The 20438-nt window shown below is 35.1% G+C and overlaps 2 protein-coding genes across 2 annotated transcripts; one reads left to right on the top strand and one right to left on the bottom strand.

The window, feature by feature from the left end:
• The first annotated feature begins 492 nt into the window (after window positions 1-492).
• On the top strand, window positions 493-5158 carry LOC122011833 (V-type proton ATPase subunit d2). Its single transcript, XM_042568225.1, has 10 exons — window positions 493-835; window positions 1628-1748; window positions 1913-2020; window positions 2088-2190; window positions 2327-2407; window positions 2496-2581; window positions 2716-2775; window positions 2861-2909; window positions 4056-4190; window positions 4807-5158. Exons 1-10 carry the CDS (start codon window positions 655-657, stop codon window positions 4936-4938), a joined length of 1056 nt encoding a protein of 351 aa, XP_042424159.1. The 5' UTR covers window positions 493-654; the 3' UTR covers window positions 4939-5158.
• Window positions 5159-5742: 584 nt separating this feature from the next.
• On the bottom strand, window positions 5743-19753 carry LOC122011832 (delta-1-pyrroline-5-carboxylate dehydrogenase 12A1, mitochondrial-like). The gene is made up of 16 exons (XM_042568223.1): window positions 19510-19753; window positions 18637-18713; window positions 17210-17313; window positions 16892-16959; window positions 15445-15502; window positions 15163-15276; window positions 13605-13688; window positions 12222-12326; window positions 9964-10077; window positions 9604-9735; window positions 9419-9508; window positions 8548-8637; window positions 7917-8126; window positions 6750-6860; window positions 6135-6214; window positions 5743-6050 (listed from the first exon to the last, which is right to left on the bottom strand). Exons 1-16 carry the CDS (start codon window positions 19584-19586, stop codon window positions 5912-5914), a joined length of 1653 nt encoding a protein of 550 aa, XP_042424157.1. The 5' UTR covers window positions 19587-19753; the 3' UTR covers window positions 5743-5911.
• Between the last annotated feature and the right edge of the window lie 685 nt (window positions 19754-20438).

The following is a 20438-nucleotide window of genomic DNA, read 5'->3' as shown; positions in this document are numbered from 1 at the left end:
GGCTCTTGACTTACAATTATCTAGAAATTAAGAGGTCAACCTTTAAGATTTTTCCTAGAAATTATCTCCCCGATTGAGGTTGCATTTACTATATATATATATATATATATATATATATAAAGTCAATTCTTAGAGGTATATTTACCAGGAAATTGCATTATAAATGAAAGCTATTGCATACTTTGATACACAAAGTTATCTATTTTTTTTTTATTGGAAGTCATTTTCAAGGGAGATAAATTCAATGGCAATCCAATAATTGACTTTAGAAGTCATTTCATGCCTAAATAAATGAAAAAGAATATACAACAAAATTAAGTTGAATGATGGGCCACTGCTGGCCCAGATGGCGAGGCTTCGGGCCGCACGTGATTTTCATCTGACCCAGTTGCTCCGCGCTCCCGATGGAAGAAAGGCAACATTAACGCGAGTTAATTAGCGATTTGCCACGACCGTTAAACGTGGCGGAATCGCAGCATCCGACGACGAGGGCTTGGGGCTCCGTCGTCGACATTCGTTACGTTACTTAAGTCGTGAACAAAATCGTGGTGCTGTCCGCCTCGGTCCCGAGCATAACGAGGCCGTGTGGTTGAGAAGAGATCGGATCATTCGACCGTGGAAGCATCCGCGAGGAGGCGGCCGGAGGGCGAAGCGATGTACGGATTCGAGGCGCTCACGTTCAACGTCCATGGCGGGTACCTGGAGGCCATCGTCCGCGGCTACCGCTCCGGCCTCCTCACCGCCGCCGACTACAACAACCTCTGCCAGTGCGAGACCCTCGACGACGTCAAGATGCACCTCTCCGCAACCGAGTACGGGCCGTACCTACAGAACGGTGCGTTGGGATCTCAACTTGGTTCCCGGTTCTATGCACTTTCCCAAATTTTTGCTGCTGGATTTATCTGTTGCATTATACAGTTGCAATTTTGGGCTTGTTTTTGGGCGTCAACTTTGGATGTTGAATAGGATTTATGATTAACTGGTTGGCATGTTCTGGATTCCTGTATGCCTGATCAGAAACCTGATTCAGATCTCTTCCTCTGGCGCGGGTCTAGGAAAAAGGGAGTTAGTGGTTCCCCTTTTTTCCATTGTAAATTCTATAATTAATTTTTGATAAAACCTTTGTAAGGAGAATTTGTGAAGGATAAAGGCTCGAGGGTTTCATGTGTCGTATTCTTGAATACGATCGAATCTAAGCTTGCATAACCGTTGCATCAAACGTGATTTTTCACACATCTAATGCAGAGACTCAATTGATTGTGTAAATAATTAAGTTTATTTAAATTTCATAAATGTTAGTGAGCTTACTAAATTCATTTCTTAGCTCTAGCTGAATACATCACGGAGTAGATGCAACATGAGAAGGCAACAATGCACAAGTCGACAAGAATCCTTGTTCATTGTGACATATTTTGACTCTTGAATACATGGTCAAGTTGAAGCTAGCGCTACTCTAGTATACATCGATAATTGCTTAACAATATGGTTATAATAAGCACTGATGATATTTTACAAATATCATCTAACTTTGCTTATGTTTATATATGAACTAAGTTCTGTATTAGCCTTCGGTTAGTTGATGTAGATGTTATCTTGCCATCTTATATCAAACTGTAATTGCATGCAGAGCCATCTCCTTTACATACAACTACCATTGTGGAGAAATGCACTCTTAAACTTGTGGATGAGTATAAGCATATGCTGTGTCAGGCAACAGAGCCTTTATCAACCTTCTTGGAATATATAACGTAAGCATTACTCTAAGCATTTTTTTACATGTTTATTCTTAGTTGTTGCCACTTCTCTGGTTCCCAGTGTAATGTTTTCCTGCTTTACAAACTAGTTTTTTTTTTTCTAACTAATTTCTTTGGACATCCAATGGAAACATTGACACACCTGTTGATCCTGATAGGTATGGTTACATGATCGACAATGTTGTTCTTATTGTCACCGGCACATTGCATGAGAGAGATGTTCAGGAACTGCTGGAAAAATGCCACCCTTTAGGAATGTTTGATAGGTATGTCCTTTCTGTTCTGTCTATTTTTGGTTTTAACATATGGAGATCTTGAGCATCTTTTCTGCAGCATTGCAACACTTGCAGTTGCCCAAAATATGCGGGAACTTTACAGATTGGTTCTTGTTGATACACCATTGGCACCATATTTCTCAGAGTGCATCACATCAGAGGTACTGTTTGTCAAAATTTTGTCTATTTCCTTGTTCTTTTTAGTGTGACAGCTGCAAAGAATAAGTATACCTGGATAATTGGACAAACATATACTTGTTTAATTGCAAAGACTTTATCTTTATTTGACTCTGTCAGGACTTGGATGATATGAATATAGAGATCATGAGGAATACCTTGTACAAGGCCTACCTTGAAGATTTCTATAACTTCTGTCAGGTAAACAATGATGACATATCACGATATCTATGATTGAAAAAGATAGTTTGTTCTACTACTTTTGGCTTAAACTGTTACGTCAAAACAGAAACTAGGTGGAGCAACTGCTGAAATCATGTCTGATCTTCTTGCATTTGAAGCTGATAGAAGGGCTGTCAATATTACTATAAATAGGTGAGCCAAAATTAAACTTCAGATTATTCAAGTGGGCCATGTTCATCGTATTGTTTACCCAATACATTCATCAAAGTTAAAAAATTTGTAAGCATGAGATTTTTTGCTCATTAATTGAGGGCTTGGTTTTACAGCATTGGCACTGAGTTGACTAGAGATGATCGCCGGAAGCTTTATTCTAATTTCGGTTTGTTGTATGGTTTTCACCCTTCTATCATATACTCATTTAGCTTGTATTGGTTGTTTGCACTTTTCTTATAGATTTTTTTTTCTTTACAGATATCCCTATGGCCATGAAGAACTTGCTATCTGTGAGGATATTGACCAGGTAAGATAGTTAAATTGCTTGTCGAATTAGATCATGTATCTCCAAAGTTTGAGTTTTAGGAAAAACTAATTTCTTTTATTTATAACACTCCCACAGAAGTTCGATTGGGCAGTTCGGCTGGATTTGCCTAAGTCCAATATGCCCACTTGGGTATAATATAGGGCATTGACAAGATCCCAGGACATGACTTGTTGTGATACTATTTTAAGCTATAAGGAAAAGCACTTGATCTATATTATTGTGTTGGTCTTACCGTCCATTACATTTTTTTGATGAAACACACCGACCTATCCTAGAAGACCAGAATTCAAAGTGTTGAGGAACCAATTTCAGTCCCAGACTCAAATGGCCATGCACTAATGCCAACTTGTGCCAACACAAGGTATAGGTCAGCATAGGTGAATAGCGCTGACTGGCATCAATCATTTATAGGGAGATTAAGTGACAAAAGAGGAGAGGGAATGAGTGTATCAATTGCTATAATGCCATGGTAGCTAGGATATGTTTGAAAAGAAGCTTACCATTCATCTCAGTCACCACATATTACTTGTTGGGCCTTCCTTAATTCCTTTTCATCAACTTTGCCATTTGACAATCACTGTCTACAAGAAACAAGACATCTAATTTGATTTTGCATTACACCATTGTGTTGCATTTTAATGTAGGTGAGGAATGGTGACGTCTCATCCAAAAAGTGTTAAAATCACTCATATTCAGATGCATATTGCCTAAGTTGTATTAGTATCGAAAAAGGCCAATCCACTCTTTCTTGAAATGTTTGTCATCTCATAAAGATCTAGGGATAAAAATATGTTTATCTCATAGAAGGAATAGAGAAAGGGATGAAAGAAGTTATTTAAGTTGCACAAAGGAATAGGTATTGGGAAAGAAGTAATTCTTGTTGTGTTTAATTGGAGAGAAGTATAGAAGCCTAAATTTCAGTTGGGGACTAAATCGTGCCCATCTGTCGAGGACCAGTTGGCATTTGTCGATCAACCAAGAAGGCTGGCTTTTCTTCCTTCCAGTTCCACTCTAATTTGGCGTAGACAATATAGCTTGTTGGAAGGAAATAAATTGTCACTTTCTTTCTCTCTCATTTAAAGCAGACACACCTTAAACATGATTGCATTTATATTTTTGTTTCAGGTCCGTGGTGTGATGGAAAAATATCCACCATACCAGTCCATTTTTGCCAAGATATCCTATGGAGAAAGTCAGATGCTGGACAAAGCATTTTATGAAGAGGAAGTAAAGAGGCTCTGTTTGGCTTTTGAGCAGCAGGTAAGCATCATCCACCAATTGCTTGATAGGATAGATTAAAACTGATTTATATCATCATTGCAAATCATTAACTAATAAAGATAGTTATTCATTTTAAGATTGTGTGGCCTGCTTGATCCACCTGACTCTGAAATTTTTTGATTGTGAGTCTAGATGAATTTTGTCAATTTGCTTGCTCTCTAATTTTGTATTGACAAAAGGATATCACTAACTTTCCCCTAATTCCGATGTTTGTTGTTTATGTTTAACTTCTCAAACTTTTCCACCATCTTTGTATCTGGTGGATTTTGTCGATCCTTTTGGCCAAAGACACTTCTTTGGCATGGCTATTTTATTCAGAGGGTGTGTTTTCCTTGATTTTACACGTACTGTGATTGCTCATACAACAGAACTTGGTCCACAAGAATCACACTGCATTTGTGTTAATAACCCAATTTGCTCGATATATGAATCTCTCATGGAATTGTAAGTTTGAGATAATTGAATTTTCTTCCTGTTTTCTTAAAAATACCAAATGAGCTGCAGAATTCTCTCTACATGCTTGTTTAATGGACGTTGTTCTTTTTGGATGAACTAATTCACCAGTTCTAATCAATTCTCACAATGACAAGTGCAGTTTCACTATGCGGTTTTCTTCGCCTATATGAGATTGAGCGAGCAGGAGATAAGGAATCTGATGTGGATCTCAGAATGCGTAGCGCAGAATCAGAAGTCCAGAATCCATGATAGTGTGGTCTTCATTTTCTGAGTGCTGCATCAGAGCACAAAATTGTGCCTGGAGATGCTCCTTCCATCACTTAATTCTCTTGTTATCTCTTTACTTGCCTGAAACCATGGTACATGCATTGTTTTTATCAGCATAACGTGTGTGGCACTTAAATCTGAAATATAAAATAAGCTGTAAGTTGTATTAGAAAGGAATGTGATTCCTTGAACAATTTCAGTTTGATCTTTTCCTTGCTCTCAAAGCAACTTGTCAATTTGATGAAGGTGATGAATCAAATATTCTTGGACAATATATACATATACACACACATACATTTTATCTTAGCTTGTTAATGTAGGTGTAACATTTTATCTTTTTACGATTTTTTTTTTTTTGCTAGTTTGGAGTCGTACATGATTTTATATATGCACCAATAAAATACAACTGTAATTGATTATATGATTGTGAAATGATTTATCATGTTTTTCGACTTGAAATTTTTAAGATACTGCAATAAATAAATAAATTTATTAAAATGATCTTTAGCTAACATATGATTCTTATTTCTATTTGAGTATCTTGACAAGTTTTCAATAGATGTGTCGAATGCAAATTGATGATATGATTAATATTTACACGACTAAATTTATATCTAATTTGGCACCACATCTACTAAAGATCCCAAAGATTGAACAACCTCATGAGCTTCAGATTGGACAGGGAAACCAAAAAGATGCAAATTGCAACTTTCCATCAAAGCATATCATTCTTTGGATGACAGATCAGATTGATTGGCAATCTAAAAAAAATCAACTATTTATACTGGTGCTGCGTGAACGCCAACTATTGACCAAGAAATTTTATAAATAAAAAATATGCAAATTGCAACTTTCCATCAAAACATATACTTGAAATTTTCCCTATTTATTTTCCAGCCATCCTTTCGAATGCATTTAAAAGCATTAACCTCGCTGTTTAAGCAATAGATTACTAGTCTATCATGTTCGATATTGGTTTATGAAGGTGGTGGGAGTTCCCAATTGCGTGGCACGGGCCCAATATCAAGTATAACCTCTCGGTGACAAGACCAAACAAGTTTGATTGCTTCAGGTGTACCAATCCCAGCACCTCTGGGGTCACCAGCTGGCCCAAACCTTGAATTTTAATGGTATCAAACATGAGTTTTTTTTTTAATAATTATACAATGAAGCAAACATATAATGCCTAAATAAACTAACCAATGGTTTTGTGGAGCTCCTGTGGTCCTAGCCCTGATTCCAGCATATGTTGTCCCATTCACTGATTTCCCAAGAACTTCCTGCATATATTCAAAATGAGGGACGCAATATGCAAATAGGTAATAAGTGGAAAAAAGTTCAAGCTTCAGATGTAGAATGTGTAAAAGAAACTTTCATGACAAGACTCAGTTTTGAAAGTTGGCAAAAGGCGACCGTGCTCATCCAGTGCCCCCGCCAATCCGTCCCAGAACCAACACAGAGTGATAGTACATGGGGTGTGATAGTACTAGTAAGTTCTACAATATACAAATGGGTGAAATTGATCATGTTATTTTTTTTTTTGTGTGCGTGTTATTTTCCCTCCTCCCCATTCTTCTCCCATTTCCCTCCTATTATACACCAAAGTAGACAAGCTATGCAGGCTTGCTCTAATTTATGACACTTGGATCTGTAAAATTTTAGGTCAGCCAAACATTTAGTTGGAAAATGCAATCCAGATTAGAGCCAACAATTAAGACGTTCCATGGTTCCTTCAGCAAATGAATAGTTGAAAAGAATAAGTAATATGTGTGTCTGTGGAGCGGCCTAATTTATTGAGACAATTGCAAATTATACCTGCAAAAACAAGGGATCATTTGAGACCACAGCAGCGGTCAAATGTGCATGCATCCTCTCACAAACATCCAACACCTCAGTGAGTTGATCATGCTTGTAGTAGGTAACAATCTGAGCAAGGAAAATTTTCAGCAAGTTTGACTAGTAGATGTAATCCCCCAAAAAAGAGAGTGAATAAGAACAATAAGGATAGGCTATAATAAAGATATACTTTGCAATAAATTATAGAAGAGACGAGAAAGCTTAGCATTAGACAATATCATGTAATTCAAGGAAGGGAAAAGGGAAAAACAGGATCAGGAATAAACAAAGAATGAAGGAAATATCTGACACACGTCATTTAGCACACAGACATTGTTTCAAAATAAACTGCAAGAACCAAAGAACTTTGCATAGTTTGGCATTTCAGAATATTTCCATGATCAAGACAAAGAAGAACCTCACATGACGAAAGCAATAAAAAAATTTCATATTATTTTCCCTGTAATTCCTACAATAACAAATTTGAGGATGATTTTTTTCCTTTTTCTTTTTGCATCATTCTTATTTTCACTTGTATTGTAGTGTTAATGATTTTCTAAATGAAGGTTCGCATCTACCATTTCTCCTCCACACTATCTATCTTCTGACCTGCATTACATTCTGACATAAACTGTTTGTGTCACTTGTGTTGGGGAGCCAACTAATAATCTGATGTAAAGAAGTATTATAGTGCCAATATCATTGAGATAGTTAATCAAGTCCTTGTTACGATTCAATTGCTTGTTTAAAATTACAAAGAAAAAGAGCATATCTTCCAACACAGAGTATGACCGTAGAAAAGGTGTTGTGCACAATTAATTATGGCATCCTTGTCCCAGAAACCATATTGTAATGGGTTCTTTCTGCATTAATGAGAACGGACAATATTATTATAATACTTGTAAACCATCATTAAATATCAAAACCATTTTTTCTCAGATGAAAGATCAGTTATAATCCAGACAACTATTGAAGACACAGACCAACCAATGAAATGTGTAACTAATAAATCAGCAAGCTTCCCTCTCAGAAACAAAATAATAATGCAACTATGAATATCATAATCCATGACTGCAAAATCCATTATGAAAAATCATTTTACAAGAAAAAAAAAGTACCTTGCATTTCAGCTAGAGTGACACATACCTGGAATGGCCCAAAGATCTCTTTTGTAGCAAGCTCAAAGTTATGAGGTTTAAGCATTTCTTCTAATGGAACAAAGACAGCAGTTGGTTTCAGGGCTCCATAGATTTTTGGAATAGAATGATTCTCCAATTCTTGACCACCGAAGAGTAGCTTAGATCCTGGGATCTTAAGCAAGCTATCTACATGTTCTAGCATGCTTTCTGTTGTAAACTGTTAGAAAATGAATTCTCTGTAAGTGCATAGAGGTGTAAGAATTGATTGCTACACTTGCAAACTATAGACATAAAAATAACTCATAATCTGCATAACCATAATTCTTAGAGGTTATAATCAGAAGAAGGCAGATATTCTAACTAATTAGGTTAAGCTATAGCTGAAAAGGAGCCAAGTCAAATAAAAGTCATACATATTCAAACTTGTTTATCAAAAAAAAAAAAAAAAATTAGCAGAGCTTGAAAATTTGTGTTCAAGGTTATTTAATTATTAATGTAATAAGCCCAGTAGTTGTTTAATTATAAGTTAATTAAGCTCAATTAGATGCAATTAATGTTTACAACTACGCTAAGACCTTGATTCAAATAAAAGCTAACTAATTGTTACTAGTAATAAACTGCCCAACTTAATCACTTACAGTAAGAACAGGTCCAATAGTTAAATCCTGCAGTGTCCTTCTCTCTGCTAGATGTTGTATTTTAGATAGAAGCTCACTAGCAGTCCAATTCTGCACACAACATTAAGTTTTTTGCATGGATTATTAAAAAAATGATGCATTAGAGAAAAATGTGGCTATGGTTCAGTAAGGGAAAAGATACCTACTATAAAAAAAATGTTATCAATATTCTACCTCGATATTTAAGATTATCTTTCTGTTTGAAACGGAAACAAACACTTCAAGACATAGCCCTTGACAAAGCATTCACTACTCTCATTTTCATTTATACTGTCAAACTCAATACAGCACCAACAGTGGTAAGATTGGTTCAAATATGTTATTCAAGAAACAGGATTAGTTCAAAGATGTATTTAAAGAAACATGATTTGTTCAAAGATAAATCATAAAGTACATAACTGTACTTAGAAGGTAGATGCAAGTTCACCATCAACATCTATGTCAGACTAATTTGATCTAGAATACAGCACATTATGATGAAGTTCTTAAGAAAGGAGGTCATAGATTGATTTATCTGAACTATCTAACGAAATAATTAGTTAATAATTTGGTTAACTTACCAGTCTGAGTATTCACGGATTGACCATTACTAATAAATTGTTGTATGAATTGTGTCAATGCCTCTTTCACATGGCACCAACTGCACCATGTTGTTGTCGCACTACATCATGGCAACATGAGAGAACAGAGTTTTGCCATCTAATATTTGCAACTTCTTGTGTGAATTGTTAATGCATGTGTGGAAACCTTTAACGTGCACTACATTTTAGCCCATGCCAAAATATGCCAATCAGTAAATTTTTTTTATAATACTTTAGATAATAAATAGTACCTCATGAATGAAGAGGATTGACTGTGCAGAGCACTTCTGACCACTACAGGCATAGGCATCTTGATCGCACACCCATGCAACATAATCAACCTATGAAAATGAAAAGAGTGTTGGTTTAAAATAACTTAACATACAAAGGCTTAAATGGTTTGAAAGGTCCTTTGAGGCTTGAGCAGTTGACATACCTCTTGAACATCCGGGCCAAGAATTTTCCAGTCAAAACCTGCATCTTCCAATTTAATGCGACCTTTTAAGTCCACTGCCAATTTGTCAGCCACTCGTGAACTTCCAGTAAAAAGTGTCATCTGTGGCTTTGCCTGGTTGAAGGAAGCAGAAAAATGCACTAAATACCAGATAAAAAGAAAACCAAACAATAAACACAATTATATAAAAGTCCCAATGTTTAAGCACACACCAATACATGAAATGAACTCCAAAATCTCAGTGGTGGGAGCTTTCTAAGCTCCCCTAAGGTCACACTACATTAACCTTTTTAGCAAAATAACAAATAAAAAATGATTATTGAATTTATTATAAATACAAACCTCTATCAAAAGTTTGTTCATTGTTTTACCATCAGAGTTGATGAAGTCAACATCCTCCTTGGGTAAGCCACAATCATGAAGTAGCCGAAGCATCTGCTCCATCACAATGCTTACCTATGGCAACCATAACATACCATTAGTTGTGCACACTGTACAAGTTATTCCAACAGTCCACTTAGAGCAAAGGAAAAGAATAGCAGCTGGAAGACATGTTTGAAGAAAGTAACACTGGATGCTTGATGTGGCAGTAACACAGATCATAAATATGATTATCCACATATGATTCAATGATACAACATGTGACAGTAATCTATTACATACTAATGTTTGTTTATTTACTAATATTATTGATGACTAATTAAATTTTGAGTGTTTTGGCCTAGGTTTGAGTTTACTTTCCATCCTAAATACTTAGGATAGCCTTGGCGCAACGGTAAAATTGTTGCAATGTGACCTTGATTGCAGTCTAATGGATTGTGAATTGATGTTTCAGCCTAACTGATTTGAGCTAAATCAAGGATTATATGGTCAGGGCCTAATTAGGGTCATGGTATTTGGACCAAGAATGAACCATTTAGGGTTTAATGGACTCTAGTGGTTTTTTAGTGGCTGAACCAGTTCTTTAGAAGCTGAGTCAGAGTGAATTGCTCTAGCTGAACCTGTTAGAGTTTGGTATATTTAATTAAAGCTTTGCCTACTGTAACCTATTTCTTCTTGCAGATCACTCTTCCTGTATTGGTATGCCCCCTTCCGATCTGATTGACACTGCATGTCTCCTCCATCCTGACTTCTTCCCTCCTCTCCCTTCCAGATCTGCCACCTCTTTATTTGTTAACCCTCATTTCTTTCACTCATTCCTTCACTTTGCTGATGGCTTTGCCATCATTGAGATGTCATGATCCCATTCCATCATCCTTGCCTTTTTCAAACTTCAATTCGTCGATCATATCTTCTCCTATGTGCGATCCAATGATGGGTATACCATGGGTGCTAAATGTTGGGACCTTTGACACCGGCTAGAGGGGGGTGAATAGCCGATGTCCCACGTCGTTTGCTTTCCTACACTTGTTAGCGCAGTGGAAATACAAAACAATAAGTATGAAAGCTAAGGACAAGAATAAAGAAAAATACAAACCCTAACACATTTCGTTTAACGTGGTTTGAAGATGATGCTCCTTAATTCGTCGGTGGATCAATCCCCGGAACTCCGGCTAGCTCAAACCTCCTTGTCGGTGGAGAAATCTCACCACAACCTTGATCAAGAGCACTTGGATCACGAAAACTTGGAGACTCTAATTAGGAGTTAACCACCTCTAATTTCGTTACCCATGTCAGCCATCCCGAGCTCCATTATATAGAGCTCGGGAGGAAACACACAAGCTATGTTTCCACTACTTACCGGTTGCATATGTGGAATTCGACCGTTACAACCTAACAACTCAATTTCAGTTGACTGTTCACCATAGATCAGTTGACTGGTCTTCATAGGTAAAGCAAACAGAAGCATTCTGTTCGTTGCATTAGTAACTTTAGCAACTGGACCAGTTGAAGGTAACTTTACTAGTCAACTGGTAACCCTACAACCACAAACTCTGCATTTGTCCGAGTTACTAGTTCTCAACCACCAGTCGACTTAGACATATACCAGTCGACTGGTAAATCCTGACTTAAGGTTTTACCCCCGAGTACAATCACTCATGCACTCGTCCCCCATGAACAACTTTGACCTTGCCTTCTAGCCTCCTCCATCAACCTTGGGTCCCTCGGATGCTTCCATATCCTTCACGCCTTGCCTTCAAGAGCTTCCTTCGGTCTTGTCCTTGTTGTCGAGTCTTCCTTTACCCAAAGGCTCCTTACCTCTGGGTCTTCATCCTTGCCACGAAGCTCCTCTGGGTCTTCACCTTGCCAAGTCACACTTGGACTTACACGGCCATGCCTCAAGCTTGGACTTACACTGCCAAGTCTCCCATGCTTGGACTTCACCTTTGCCAAGATCCCACTTGGTTTTTTCTTGTACTTGTACACTTAATAGTGCATATCAAATACCGATACAAACCCTAACTTAAACCCTTTGCTCAAATATCAAAACCTAAAGGTACAACGTTTGCTCCAACACTAAAGATCAGTCAGAAAATACTAAACAACATTTAATCAGAGCACTTTAGCTAAAATTCTTTAAGAAAATGCATTATCATAGGAGAAATACCAAACAACAAGTGGTTATTTAAATAGAGGCAACAGGATCATCCTTGCTTTACCTTGCTATCAACTTTAAGAATTGGCTTATTGCCCATGTACAGTGCCCCCATTAGTTGCAACACAGGGATCTCCATTGGAAAATTAAATGGCGTGATAATAGCAACCTGTTCAGAATACAATTTTTTTTTTCTATTGAGATATTTCATCCACATGTCAATTAAACAGATTGTAAAACTTATGCAATTAGCAGTTTTGTAACTTGTGAAACACTATAGCAGCAAAAGCCTGGAAAGCGAAAAATTCCATGGCCATTTATGATTGTAAGACTAAAGCCTTCATTGTGATATAAATTACTGTACAGGGATAAAAGCTTATACTTATTCTTCACCTTCCTGAGTGCATACACATACACATTAATTCCATAAAGACAATGATAATCCCTCAGAGAATCTCATATTCAAATATTTATTGTTCATTTCTCAAATCAGACATTCAACTTGAATAATTTGGAAGATCAACCCTGTGTAAAAATTAGGAAAAGATATAGAAATTTAAAGACAAATATGCATTCACAAATACAATTCATTATGCATCAAATGCAATAATAACAACCACCATTAACCTTTGACAAAGCCACATATTACCTAATTCTAGAACTAGAATAAATATGCCTCATTTGAAGAGCCAATGCAAGCAATCAAGAGGTTGCATCATATCTTAATACGTTTACTTATAAGATAGGTGTCCGTACAAAAGTAACTTAACTTACTAGTTTCCAAGGTACTTTCCTAGCATGCCAACTTCAAAATTTATGATAATAAATTGCCAATTTCCACATGTAAGTCCCATAGACATTATTAGATGGTCAAGTGACAAATGAAGGTAACTGAAATATTCCAAGAAAACTTGTGGGCTTTAAGTGGGTGTATGTCTATCGATTTGAATATCTTAAATGTCTAATCTTATTATTTATCTATTGAAAATGAGAAGTAAATGCGTAAAATGAGTATCTGTGTAAGTAGTTATAGATATGTAAGAAGAATATTCATGTAATTAGATAAATAAAGTATAGTAATGCCATTTCAACCTCAGCGGCAGGTGAAGATAATTTTTGGTTCTCCCCCATTTTACCAACAAAAATATTTAATATTTAGATGCCAAGAAGCTGTATGTAGAATTTGAAACAACACATATAATTTGGCTAATGATGTGTCGATTAACATGCGGTCATGCACTTATCTCATGTGCCTTGCATCTCATTTGAGAAAAATCTGAAAGGCATAGATGTCTGAGTAGATAGGATAAACAAACATGTAGCAAGAATTCTAAAATTTTTGTGCTTCAAGAATGATCAAAGTCTAGAGAACAATCCACATTAACCTTCGTTTTACGAGTCCTATATAAATAGTGCTAACTTAAGTATGTGGAGAAGAGATACTAACTGGACCATATGGCCATCGATAGCCATGACTTTGCTGCCCAAGATAGTTGCCTGGTACTGCAAATGATCGAGCTAGAAAGCGGACCTGAGATAAAAATTATCAAAGATCATAGCAGAAAATCACTAACGACCACCCCAATTAAAAGGACCAAAAAATGACATCCAATGTAAATTAATAAAAAATCACTAACCACCACCCCAATTAAAAGGACCAAAAAATGGCATCTAATGTAAATTAATAAAAACCTAGAATCCATACAAGAAATAATCATGACAAAAATAACAAAGTCAAACATCACATTAAATATCCAGAAATTACAATAAAAAGAATGTTAACTCATTAAACATAAAATGGTATCTTTAGTTTTATCTCCATCCACTTTCCACTTCCCTGAATTATGAAATCACAGATGGTGACGAGGTAAACAATTGTTAGTAATTATTGTGTTGCCAAAAGAACATTTGTTAACAAAGACGTAGCCAGATATTTATGTGAGTGGGGCCATTATCTTATTGTCTGGCATTTCTGATAAGTTGTTGTTTATGGCATTGTCATAAAGTGATTCAATGACTGTGAGATCACAGCAAGCCATCATTTAATCAGTAGCCGCTATGAAAAGAAAGACTTAGGTTTGAGGAAGAAAACAATAAGAACTTACTCTGAATATAGGTTGAGAGGTGATGTGCGATGACTAAGATATTTTTTTGGTGATAGATGACATGTTATGGCTAATGAGAAGTTAAGAATAAGCCTAGTAAAACCAAAAGGAATAATTTGACCAGTGAAATAGAGAACAAATATCAATGTACTTAAAGATAGTGTAGAAAGAGGAAGAACTGTGATAGATGTGCTCAGTTACTAGAAAGGAAAACTAAAAATATATTATTTTAAACAATTAGTTGTAGATTCAATAGTTGCCAAAATATGAGAATTTATAAAAATATATACTCATATACATCCAGTGACAGTAAATTCTGTAGGAAGATAATTTCGAATTTCAATTAGTTAGTGATCATATAAGCTATTATCGTTGCAAACACAAATACATATAATGTACTTCTAATTACCTATGCTTTGCTAGAAAAATTCATTGGGGTCAAATGACCCCACTCTAAACATGCAGGCTACGTTCCTGTTTATTGATACAATTTTGAAAGTGAAATAATTGTATTTTTTAAAATAAGAATGGATAATTGAATAACTTGAATGAGTATCAATCGTCGATTCAAATCATTCCACCTAGAAAGCAATAGCAGATTATTGCTAGGATGACCTAAATGATGCCCTTGGAGAAAAATAGTAGAAGACAAAACTGCAACTGTTTCATGATATAATAAAACATAAATGTCAAGTGCCAACTCTAGTAAAGCTCTAGGTCTAATTATTTAGCATAATACTCAAGTTGGCTTGAGCATAAAGTAAATGTAAGCATTTTTATGTACTTATTCTCTATCTCAAACAAAGTGAAGTAGGACTTTTATTAGAAATAGGAACCATGAACAGATAAACCAACAGAATATAAGGATCTAGCATTTACATGATACTATTTTGCTTATACCTGGTCGCCAGAAAAATTCTCCAAAAATTTCTGAGTAACAGTGACTTCACCAAGAGCTTGTGCAAAACTCTTTGGAGATACTCTCTGGATAAGCCTTGCAAAATATTCTGAAACCTGATATTGCATACAAGCATCCATGTCAGTAAATAATCAAAAACACAGTCCATTGTTCATTCCAAAGAATGTTCACTAATCATCATGGCTATCATAATTAGTTAAAGAATAAATAATAATAATAATAATAATAATAATAAATACACTCTATAATTCAAAGGTATGTACTTCAGGCTGTCCAAGGATTTGTGCTGATTTTGCTGAGATTTCACCAAATAGTAGATATCTACAAAATATAACCATAAAATCAGCCATCAGACATAAGAAAAAAGTAATAATACTTTAAAGTTTCAACCAATGATGAAATCAGATTAAGTAAATAAAGATCATTGTGTCCTCTCTTAATAATTCAACAGCAATTGACAATCTAGCTAATGCACTTCAAATAAAGGAATGAAGTAAGATGCAAAGAAATGGTTTTCCAGTTAATGCCCTCGACAGAAATGCTTTGTTGTGTTCAGTGAGTTTTAATATATTTCTTGAAAACTTGAATATGACTCTATTTTAATAATATTTTAATGTCTGTCACATAGAAGCTGCCTAGGCGCTAGTTAGTTGGCTGACCCCTTATTGTCTAGAACATTTTTTAACAATTTGATTCAAATAGAATGACCCTTCAACTAAATGGATGAAATTTGTAATCTAAAGTTAGTAGCAAATCAAATGGATTTTAAACCACAAGACTCAAATGATTAGCCCAAAGATAAAACCCAATGCATTCCAACATACATTATGAGAACAGTTTTGTAGGCCACTCAAGCACTAGAAAGTTTGAAGAAGGTAATATTGCATGCAAATCTAGACTGAGATTTTGTCAGTCCGGATCCATAAAAGAGTCGCTAGGAAAATTCGACACTACAAGGTCAGTCCCCTCACATGGGCATTATCAAGAATTTCTGATATCCATGCTATAATTAAATTGCATATGGATGATCCAAAATCTTGGAGAACAGGTCAGACTCTAACAGTAGTGTTGAGAAAACTTTTTAATATCCTGCTGGTTTGCTTAATAAACAAGTAAATCTAGCAAGTAACACAGTTATCTGGTCAGGCTGACAAGGGGTGGTCATCATAGATTTTGCAAAATATGCACCTCCACCAAGAAACTTAACTTGAATATCCACATCATCAACTTTTTGATCCAAATTGGATTTCACATTTCCTACCTCCACAAAGTTTGTCTTGTCAAACTGGATGACTTACCAAAAGAGAAAACATTATATCCCAAATTAAGATTCATAAATTCAACCAAAGATGGATTTTCTTGGAAATTCTTTTATTGTATTGTGGTCCAACATTTTTATATTTTGTTTACCAGATACAACCCTATAAATAAACTGGACAAAATTTTAGATCAAAGAAAAACCAGATTCAGTTTGAGATCTACTTATATATCCCTCTAGAATTTTAGGAGAATGCAAATCAATGAAAGATATAAGTCAGAAAAGGAGTTACTATATTTCCGAACTGTGCAAAGATGCAGTACTTTTGAAACAATTGTGCAAATATGAGATTGGAGATGCAATCTGAAAGGCGACAGAATTGCTGTGATCATGTGATACATATTATCCAATTCCTGTATATATAAAAAATGTTAGAACGCTATGAGTCTGACCTCTCTTGAGCTCTAAATGGATTGTGAAGTCCATGCTTTGGGCACCTAGACAAGCTGTCCACAAAAGGCTGCAAAAAAAAAGGTGAAAATTAGATATACATAAAGGTAAAATAACTTAAGAGATCAGTTCCACGAAGAAAGAAAGTGCAGAACAGAGTAACAGTCTGATATTCCAATCAAAACTGTATTGGTGAATTGTAGGTGACCTCAAGTAGTTTTGGTGAACTAATGTAGTTAACCCCATGCAGATGGAGATGTACCTGTCATTTTTTTTGCAAGAAAGGAAAAAAAAGTGAAGTAGCATTGGACACAGCATACCTTGATTTCTGATTCTTGAACCTCAGCAACTTTAATGAAAGGATCCCCGTTCAAGGGATCAAGCAGCCAATTTGAAGTAGAAGATGTTTTCCACTGACCCTGCACTAAACCAGCAAAAAAACCAAATTATCTTCCATGGAAATTCATGTAAAAACTAAAATTAAGTGATGAATGATGCACATAGCAGAGTCTCAAATATATGTATAATTCTAAATAGCAAGAAATAGAAAAATCATAAACGATTATGAAAGAAAAATAATAGTTAAGCCAAGGGATTAGGAATTGAGAACTGAAAACCAAAAGAATGAATAGGACCAATCCAAAACAAACAGAGAAAATTCAATTTAGAGGTAAAGCAGTTTGGTTTCAGTTTTTAAAATATGGAGGAAAAACTATTTTAGGTCAGTCAGGAACTCTAGAAAACCAAACAACTTCCAACCAAAATAAATTTATGTATCATTTTGAAATACGGATAATTGCTAAATCTATCATGAAGTTTTAGTGTCTCAGCAAATCTAGCAAATGATACAAATATAAGTGACATACATAATTGAATTTCTCTTTTATTAGCAAGTGCTACAAATATTCACTTTTAAATATGATTCTAACTAGACCAAACTGAATCGCAGTGAAAAATTCATATGGAAGCAAATCTTGTAGTTTTGGCAGTTTCTATCTAATATGAATATTTTATTGATAAATAAATTACTAAAACAATTTCCACTTTTAAATAAATTAGTGATTTTAACAAAATTGAAAGCTCAAAGCCCTGACCTTTTTTGGAGAGTAACTAATAATTGATTTCTATATTAAGATGATATTTCACTTTTGGGGGAAATTTAAAATCTTGAGAATTTTCAATGATGCCCCAAATATATTTCCCAGATTACTAGACAATTACAAAGATTGTGTCCTGGTCTTCATGAGTTATTTCCTTAATTTGTTGAGAATGGGAACTATTTCCACTTAACTCAAAGTTCATTAAGTTAATTGGACAATTATGGATGGAGTAAATAAGTGTTTTTGCATACTATTTGAGCTAACCTTATTCATGCATAATTTGATCACATAAATAACTGACTTATACAATTTTCACTTGATCAACGTAGCCGATTTATAGCTAAATCTTTTTGGCCGTTGTAGACCTAAATTTGATTGCAATTGACAGCTATGCATCTAATGACCAATGTTCATATTGATTGATCAAACTCAGTCCCTATACAGGAGAAGAGTCAAATTCATGATATGGTCAATTAATAGTTTAGCACCTTAATTTCTTTAGCCTAAGTCTGGTCAATTAAATTGATGAATCTGTAAATCTGAATACTGTTTAAAATGACTATACCTACATTCTCAAAGGATCAAATAAATCTCACTCGTCAGCATTAAAGGAAAATATATTATTGACACAGATAACAGAAACTTACCCAAGTTGTTTACTTCTGCGGGCTGAGAACCTGAAAGATCAACTGGCACCGTAGCAAAAGACGGTGAATGTAGGGTTCTGTTGAAAGTTAAAATTAAACCAATCAGAATTTACATCATGTTTTGGCATATACACAGGGTGCACAGAAAGATACAATCATTGAATCAAAATAGTTAGGCGCACAGCAAAACCAGCTGAGAATTGAATCATTAACATAAACAAAATATGCACCCATCATAATAGTAGCATCTAGAAGTATACTTTACCAGTCTATGGCCCAATAATGATGCAAACCACAATACTTGTTTTAACGGAGATTACAAGTTGAGCAATACTTACATAAAACTAACGTAATATGAATTTTGAATATTTTATCGAAATATAGCTTAATCCCGAGAAAAATAACCAAATCAAATGGGCAGACTCTAACAGCAGAAGACACTAAAATCAGATATATACAACAATTGTAACTTGATACGTCTACCAAAGAGGAAAAGTCTTTTTTTTTCGTCCTCCAAATTTGTGGGTGGCAAAATACGTGACATGAGACAAAGCGCGGATCCAACACATTACTGAATTGCAACGAGTCATCACAGAAACCGATCTTTGATTAGAGAAATGAATAGCTTCGAGGATCCCACTTCAATTTGGATCTCACTGGTCATTGGTTTTTTCTATTCGACCTTCATTTTCGAATAAGATGATACCGCATCTCGCTTAAACGAACGACGATTCGCGAACAAATTTTGCTTAAAAAACTGCCAGAGCGGCTCGAAGAACATTCTTTTCTTTTCAGCCACGCGAAGCACCCAGTTCGGATGCAAACACTATTGAGAACAAAAAAAAAAAGCGCAAGGGGGAGGGGAACCGACACCTCGAAGAACCAAGGAAGAAGCCAGAAGTCGCCCGGTGGGCTCTCGCCGTGATACCTCCTAATACGATTCGATTCATGGTGGCCGCTTTCGAGGCAATAACGGGAACCCTACAGATCGCTCGGAGAAAGAAATCAGCGAGAAAGAGAGATCGAGACGGCAGGATCGGAGGTATGGCCAGGCCAGCAGCGTCTGGCAATATGCGCCGAAACCACTGCTCTGTATCTGTATTATTATGCGACAAAGGTCTTCAAATTCTATACGGTCTCCGTGGAGCTTTATCCAGATCCCATCATTTAACCCCAAAATATTTGAATTAAACGCTCAATAGTAAAAATAATAATAAAAGTCCACCGCTTATTATAGTTTTTATTAAAAACTATTTTTTTAAAAAACATTAAAATAATATTTTATTATATTTACTTTTTTTCCAATTTAATTAAAATTATTGTATAAACAATGTTGTTATATTAAAACAATCTTTATTAACTCAACTAATTTTCTTATAAACTTGATTAAAATACTTTAATTTAATTAAAAATTACTTTAATATTATCATAACAGCTATATTATTTCATCAAAATTACAATAGATGAAACATTATTATATCAATACTCTTTATTAACTTGCTTCTGAATTAAAATTTTGAATTTTAATTAAATTTAAATAATTTTGATTAAATTGTTAAAAAAATATTTTAATATAAAATAATGATCATAGTTGCTAAAAATACACTTCAGCATCAAAAATAAAATGGTTATTATTTTAATATTTCTTAAATAAAAATATCCTTTTAGTAAAAAAAAATAATAGCAATTACATGCTTTGAATTTTCAATGATCTGAATTCTGACGAGGATACAACTGCCGTGCAGTACAGAGCTACGAGTGTCTTGACTTACGTGGAAATATCACGCAGTAATTTAAAAAAT

The sequence above is a fragment of the Zingiber officinale genome, chromosome 8A (assembly GCF_018446385.1).
Source record: "Zingiber officinale cultivar Zhangliang chromosome 8A, Zo_v1.1, whole genome shotgun sequence".
NCBI classification, from domain to species: Eukaryota; Viridiplantae; Streptophyta; class Magnoliopsida; order Zingiberales; family Zingiberaceae; genus Zingiber; species Zingiber officinale.
The sequence above is the reverse complement of the archived record's forward strand: the minus strand, read 5'-3'. Positions and strand labels throughout refer to the sequence as shown.